The 8,036-nt window shown below is 31.4% G+C and overlaps 1 protein-coding gene across 1 annotated transcript in view; it reads left to right on the top strand.

Moving 5' to 3' along the window:
- LOC117178905 overlaps nucleotides 1–8,036 on the top strand; it is a 128,026-nt gene that overhangs the window by 101,439 nt on the left and 18,551 nt on the right. The window contains exons 10-12 of the mRNA XM_033370448.1: nucleotides 963–1,251; nucleotides 1,337–1,552; nucleotides 2,471–2,752. Coding sequence (XP_033226339.1) covers nucleotides 963–1,251; nucleotides 1,337–1,552; nucleotides 2,471–2,752 — 787 coding nt within the window. The remainder of the gene's footprint in view (nucleotides 1–962; nucleotides 1,252–1,336; nucleotides 1,553–2,470; nucleotides 2,753–8,036) is intronic.

Here is an 8,036-nt window from a genome sequence, read left to right as displayed (position 1 = left end):
ACTTTTCGGACGGTATCAAAAAGTTAGAAAATCGTTGGACTCGCTGTATCGACCTGAAAGGAGAGTATGTTGAAAAATAAAACCGATTTTGGCCAAAAAAACGTTTCCGTGTTTCATTTTTCAGGGACTTATCAGACTGCGTAGTACATAAAGAAATACAAACAAAAATAAATACAGACAGACATATTTGCAAAAGCCTGTTTTTCGGATTCAGGGGGCCTCGAAACGTGGACATTTGACCAAATTTGGGGGGGGGGGGGTCAAATTTTACACAAATTTAATATCTTCTTTGATGAGAATGTAATGAAAAAATGTGCACAAACGAGAGAAGCTACGAGAAAAAATGAACAAAAATTGTGTACTCAAAACAGATCTGCTTTTGTTTCATTAGTGCCTTTTGATAGAATACATAGTTTTTGTTTTAATCGTAAAAAACAAAATTAAAAAGTGTTTGAAAAATTGTAAAAAGCAACACAAGGTAAGAAAAAAAATCGATTTGTTTGAAATCGTAAAAAATAACATTAAAAATAAACAAATTAAATTTATGGAAAAAACACACAGGTTGCAATAAAATTTGTAATACGGGATGTTTTCATAGGATACGCATATTTTTTAATTATATAAATAAGACAATGATAATACGTATTTTTCAAATTCAGGAAATCTTACATTAATTTAGAGACCGAATTTTAAATGGAATTATAAAAATTAATTTAAAAGCAGGTGTAGGGGACACATGAAATATAATATCTAAGCATATATAGTAATTGATAATAATCGATTTTTTTCGTAAAAATGTCAACTTGAACATAGATTTTTAGGGTCAAATATAAGTTCAACCATTTTTAAATGCGAAAATGCAATTGTTCCTACTAAGGGATGTCTTAAATATGTACCATAGACACAAAAATGCAATTGACATTTAGTTTAAAGAAAAATTACTTAAGTACCAATTATGGCAGGACTGTTTCTGGCTTGGACCACCATAGCTGGTCATAATTTCACCCACATGAAGCAGAATTTCAGGATGTACTATTTTGATTTGAGTACGATGTCCAGCAAAGAATTTCGCATGTCACATTGTCTCTGTCATCACCTTTATCCAAACACAATTTGGGATCAGGAAATCTACACTTATGAACCTATTGTGAATTGGCTACCATACCGAAAAACAGTTCTCAGCAGAATTGTAGGCGTTCTTCTCACACCCATGATTTGGGTTACTGGCTTTTGGAAGGATGGTATGAAAAGGTACGTATTTCGCTCAATATTGATAGTAATTTTCTTAGAATTATGTACGTAGATTATTCTAGTAATTATTTTTATTATTTAATAGATACTATATGGTTTTTATGGTATGGAAGAAATTCGAATTAAGGGATTGTGTGCCATTCATTCTCCCACTGTCGATGTGTCTTGTCGCACCCAATCCTGTTTCAGCGTTTAAAAGCTGGCTCGTGATACTGGCATGCGCTAGTTTTATTTTCTTTTGTATTGGATTGAATGCTGGCCATCATCATCCGGATATTTTTCACGATGGAGATGTTTATAGGTATGATTTAAAAGAAAACGTTGGAAGTTTTTTGAATTTTTGAAAATTCTTATGTTTTCGGTCGGGGAACATTCTTAAAGTAGTAGATGCAGATTTAAGTGTTTTCCTATTCAGATGAAGGTATTTTAGTCATTTATAGCCACTTAAAGTCACATGTAGTCAATCAAAAACATTTGTTATCTCCGTGAGTTAACATTGGTTATATAATAGTCAATTAAATATAGGAAAATACGTTAAAAGTAACCGAAGTCACCAGAACACACTTGATGGGATTTAAATTAAATTGAAGTTCATGTTACGTGAACTTTCTTTAAATCAGTTGAATTCAATTAAAATTATTCAAAGCCACACTGAATCACTTCAACTAAGAAGAAATCCGTTTAATTAGCTTGAAGTGTCTTAAATATGTTGAAGTAAGTCGAAATAAGTTAAATGGACTTAAAGTCCGTTACATTAATCTGAAATTATTTAAATTCGATTAGATATACTTAAAGTTATCCAAACTTATGTCAATCACTTGAAGTCGCTGCAATTTAAATGAAGTCTTTGCAATTTAATTAAAGTCAGGGTGTTGTTAGTAAAATTAGTTCGGAAGTTACCAGAAGTCTCCTCTATTCCATTCAAGTCTCTTGAATTCAATGGTAATTTTTTGGGATATCGTAATATCACTTAAATGAAATTGTAGCTGTTTGAAGTTACTTTAAGTCAAAATGATTTGAAATAACTTTTTGTCACATAAAGCCACTTGATTGCACATAAAGTCACTTTAATTCACTTAAATTAAGATGAAGTCAGTTAAAATCACTTGGAATCTTTTAAAATAATGAAAAATAGGCAAAACCCTACAATTTCTATATTTTTAAGAATTTGTTAAATTTGTATTCTCTTAAAATGTTTAAACAAAAAATTTATTTCCAGGAAAGATTTAGATTGGGGCCTACTTACACTTGACACCGTCCGTGGCAGGGAAATAATCGATGACTTCTTTTTCTTAACATTGACACATTTTGGCTCTCACATTATGCATCATTTATTGCCAACTGTGGACCATTCTTATCTTCATCTCTGTGAAGAAGCCTATCAGGTAACCTGCAAGGAATTTGGAATTACCGGCTTGGATACGCTTCATCCGTTAGAGTTGGTGAAAGGACAGTTCCAACAGCAGATTCGAACAGAAAAAATCAGCAACTCTAGAAAATAATAATTTAAATACTGTAAATATCAGAAATAACATCCCAAGGCTAAATGGATTATTTGTACTATTAATAAAAAAAATTGATAGTATAATATAGTACTTTATCTTACAAGTGTGAAGGAAGCGGATTTTGGACAGATGGAGCACAAGATGTATTTCAAACGAGAATTCAATTTAAAAAATAGAAACCAAGTTTACTTCTGTAATTATTTATTAATTTATTCAGCATTAAATCCCTAGGGCTAAATAGTCCTTTAAGAACAGGAATGCATTTACTATTACTAAAAATACAGTCGCTGGTCGCAGAATATTCTTGAAGTTATAAATATATAGTACATCAGAGATTTTAACAAAAATGATTAGATAATAATAATAATAACCTATTGAGAGGCTGACTTAGATAAGACAGTTACCAATGAGTGATATCTCGAGTGGGATTGTCAAAATTAATTAGATACATACAAAAAGATATTTTGAAGTGAAAATAGGAAGGCGCTTCCCTAATTAATAAAGGCAGTTTATTCTGGAGTCGAACGCCCCTATCTGTGAAAGACTGTTGTAATTTACACGTTCGATGCTTTGGAACTATGATTACCTCTTTTCTTTCTCCAAGTTTATAATGGGCAGACAAATTTGTGTCAAAAAATTCAAATAAATTGAACAGATATTGCAGAGTTTTGCTGGGAAAGAGATAGTATAAAAAATCATTTACTCTCTTAATATGAACTAGTGAAATCTGACTGATTTCCAGTGCAATCTCACTGGTGGAAATAGCCAGAAGTGTATCTCTGAAAATGAGTGAAAATTCATTGGGTCACCCAGTGGAATTCCAGCACTGGTTTAATCAGTGAGGTGCTCTAGTTGCTCAGTACCAGTAGTAAGCTGGGCGTACGCCTTTTCGCTTATCAGCTGGATAGGTATCAATGTGCCGCATCGCTTAAAGTCAAACTCAAATGACCAGAGGCTTTCCCACTTTCAGGCGAAAGATATTATATCCCTTGCTTATCACAGCCAGCCGACAACTTTTTATAAGAGAAGCTAAAGGTAAAAGGGAAAGAAGGGACGGTTCGTCGCCGGTATCCTTCAAAGGGTTAACGGCTCTTTGAAATTCCCGGGCGGCAGAAATTAGGCGGGTGCACGAACGATTTGAGGAAGACTCTCCAAACAGCCTATCGCGTATTATCGTCAAAAAGCGACTCGCATCCATCTTTGTGAAATGGTACACAGGATATTCTTTGGAAATCAATATTTCTAAATGCAAGGTTAGATCATTTACTTGTAAATGTGAATTTATTGACTATAATTATGTAATAGATAGGTGCACTCTTGAGAAAGTTAATTCTTTTTTTGATCTTGGTTTCAACTTAGGTAATACTCTAAATGTTAACATACCTCTGCGTTATAACATACATATTGACTACATCCTTAGAGACGCGAATAGGGTATTGGGATTAATAATTCAAAAATTTCTCTCATTTCAAGATCCTCTTGCAATAACCTCTCTATACTTTGCCTTGGTCCGATAAAAACTTTGATAAGAATCTATAATCTGGTACCCCTCGGCGAAATACTTGTGTGATGCTATCGATAAATTTGAGCTATGGACTTCGAAAGACCGCAGGACTGTTCAATCTATTACATTTCTATTGAAATTATTAAAGGGTTACATTGTTTTTCCCTATTTAGTTTCTCAAATACCACTTTCAGTTCCTCACTTTGCAAGCCATTCTGCGGCCCTTTTCTCTCTCCAGAGCTCAAAGCGAAATGTTCTGATATTTAAAATCTGTGGTGAAATAAACATTATAAGTAAAAATTGCAAAGCACCTCTAGATATGCTTCACATGTTAATAACGAGATTTTTAACTATCATTCAGGCCTACGTGAAATGGATAGTATAACAAATTATTATATCCTAACTTGTCACTGCGATTAATAAACTCTATGTATAGTTTCAAGTATCCTGAAATTGGTCGAAAAACTGTTTGATTATTCAACACATGAAGTGAAATAGAATGAAATAAAATAATACTATGAGTTGCTATGCCATGTTAGGTCGAGACTTTTCAAATATTCCCGATATAACTTTCATTATTAGATGGGCCCGATAACAAAGTATTTGATTTATCTGCGTGTAGGGGGTAACGGGACTTGTGAAAAAAATAGAATTAGAAAAATTTGTTAAATGTGTTAATGCAACTGCAGTAATCCTATTGTATCAACCAATAAGAAAAATGGTGAATTACGATTTTGTGTGGATTTCAAAGATTTGAATAACATTAAAGTAAAAGAGAATTTTCTTTTTCCTCTTGCCGATCACCTTTTAAACAGGCTTCAAGGCAAAGTTTGGTTTACTAAATTAGATTTAAAAAATCTGCCCGCTGCGCGGGAGCAATATCTTCGCGCGCTACGCGCGCGACTCAATGCGTTCGCAAATTGGCCCTTAAGAATATTTGAATTTATCTTGTGTCGTTTCTCCAAACAGTCAATTTTATTATTTATAATGTTATTTTTTACGATTAAAACGAAAACCACGCGTTTTATCAATAAATTATTTCAAACAAAATTTTTAATTTTTTTGGGTTAAACAACCTTTCTCTTATATCTTGTCATTTTACAAAAAATGTAGTTTTTTATTTTTAATGTTGTTATTCACGCTTAAAACAGAAACTACCAATCATATAAAAGAAAACATTAATAAAAATGGTTGTTCTCTACTTTCGGTAAAAAATGTTTTCTATTTATTTTTTCTTAGCTTGTGTCATGTGTCGAAAAATTTAAGTTTTGTATTTTCACTGTTTTTTTTTATAAATAAAACAAAAACTGCGTGTCCTATAAAAAAGTTATTAATAACACATTTGTAGATATTTTTTGGGTGCATAATGTTTGTCTCATTTTTTTTCCTACCTTGCATAGTTTGACAATAAAATACAATTTTTTATTACTTTTTGTTTGATCAAAATTTGAAATAATATCAATTTTTCGAAAAAATTCAAAAAATTGTTATGATAATCTTGTAGGGCTTTCGAAAATTAACATTTTACTTTTCAATTACTATGTACAAGTGCACAGATAATTTTTGAATCATGAATAAATGCGATCTCAAAAACTTTCAAAATACGCTCACTTTTAGACTTGTTATCCAAAATGGCTGACCAGCGAACTTGGAATTTAGCTTAATACACTAAAAGAGTGTATTAAAGGCCCATCTAATAGATTATTTTGTCCAAAGGTATCGTGCTCACAGACAGACAGTCATAAAGATAGACAGACACATTCGTAAAAACCTGTTTTCGGATTTAAGAGGTCTCAAACCGTGAATTTTTGACAAATACTGGGAGGGGGGTCAAATTTTACAGAAATCTAATATCTTCCCTGATGAGAATGTATTAACATGAAAAAAAAAAACAAATGATTAATTACATTTCTTGAAACCCCACACACGAGATGAAAAAGAAATTAAATGACAAAATTTGTGATTAGAATATGCCCACGAAGCGGGCAGATTTTTTTGTTTTTTACTGTTAATCATGTTTTCCATGATTAGAGCCAAAACTATACATCCTATCAAAAAGTGGTTGATAAAAAATTTGGAGATCTTTTTCAAATGCACAATTTTTGACTCTTTATCTTTTACCGTATTTTGCATAGTTTGGCCGAAAAATGTAGTTTTTTGATTTTTCATAATTTTGTATGCTGTCAAAATATAAAATTTTTCAAAAAAATTCAAAAGATTGTTATGGTAATCTTGCAGGGTATTCAAAAAGCAACATTTTTCTTTTCTTAACTTTTTTTCATACCGTGCGTTATTTGGCCTAAAATGTTGATTTTCGTGTGTTTTTTGGAATTTTGTAAATGCTATAATTCTGGTAATTTTGGATATTATGAATAAAGTCATCAGGACAAATTGTTTGAAATTTTGAATACTATGAATAACCGTACAGAGAATGATTGAATTTTTGAAAAAAATGGTCTCAAAAATATTCAAAATGTGCCCACTTTTTGAATTTGTATCCAAAATGACTGGCTAACGAACTTGACCTTTAGTTTAGGACACTAAACGAGTGTACCAAATGGTAATATAATAGATTAATTTTTTCAAAAGTAATCGTGTTCACAGGCAGACATACATAAATACATACATACATACATACACACATGCAGGCAGACAGGCAGAAATATAGACAAACAGTCATACATACAAATAGACAGGCACATTCGTAAAAACCTGCTTTTCGGATTGAAGGGGTCTCAAAACGTGAATTTTTGACAAAGGCTGGTGGGGGGGGGGGTCAAATTTTACACAAATCTAATACCTTCTCTGATGAGAATGTAAAAATGGATCCTCCCAAATTCAAATAGTGGAAAATGCTGTTAAATTAAGTTAAATTAACGGATCTTCTAATTTTCAGAGATTTCTGCATCTAATTTTTCAAGACTTAATTAATGAAAGGAAATTGTTGTTTTACTAAGATGATTTTCTAATAACTACCGAAACTTTGATAAAAAACTGGTAAGTTTTGAGTAAAGTGCTAAAGATAAGGGCAAACCCCAAGTTGTATTTGCACTTAGATAAATGTATTTTTGGACCTTTAGAATTTTGTTATTTGGGTTACTTACTTAGTGTTGAGGGAATACGACCTAATCAAGAGCACATAAGGGCAATTTTAGCAATTTTAAACTATCCCTCTTCTAAAAGCAGTAAACAAGTTTAACACTTTCTAGGACTTAAGGATTTCTTAGGAGTCTTATTCACAATTTCTTGTTCATATCAAAATCAATGTACGATATTTTAAAGAAAGAAATTGAGTTTACATTTAGGGAAAAAGATGAAAATTTAATAGATCGAATTGGTACCGCTTGTTTTTTGTATATGATTATGCTTCACGGTGTGCCTGAACATCGGTTTAATAACAAAAAATTTCACCACAGATATTTGAACGGGAAATAATTAGTACATTAAAATAAAGAATCTGTGCCGAATTTCAACAACTTTTGCCGGGCCGTTTCGAAAACAAGTGCGCTTGAAATTTAAAAATATCAACTTGTCAAATTTAAATAATTCACTACGAAAAATATATTTATTGTATTCGTTTAACTCTATTAGTATCGTTTCATAATCATATAATCATATTAAAACGCACTAATGTTAATTATTACTAATTTTTCTAAATAAATCTCTTGATAAACTGAATGATTATAAAATAATTGCGAAATAATTTAATGATATGCGCATTCATTTTCAAAATTGTTTTTTTATTAAACTTAACAGTTATAAGTATTTTATAGTGA

Source organism: Belonocnema kinseyi, chromosome 1, assembly GCF_010883055.1.
Source record: "Belonocnema kinseyi isolate 2016_QV_RU_SX_M_011 chromosome 1, B_treatae_v1, whole genome shotgun sequence".
Taxonomy (NCBI): domain Eukaryota; kingdom Metazoa; phylum Arthropoda; class Insecta; order Hymenoptera; family Cynipidae; genus Belonocnema; species Belonocnema kinseyi.
This window is presented reverse-complemented; position numbering and strand designations above follow the sequence as displayed.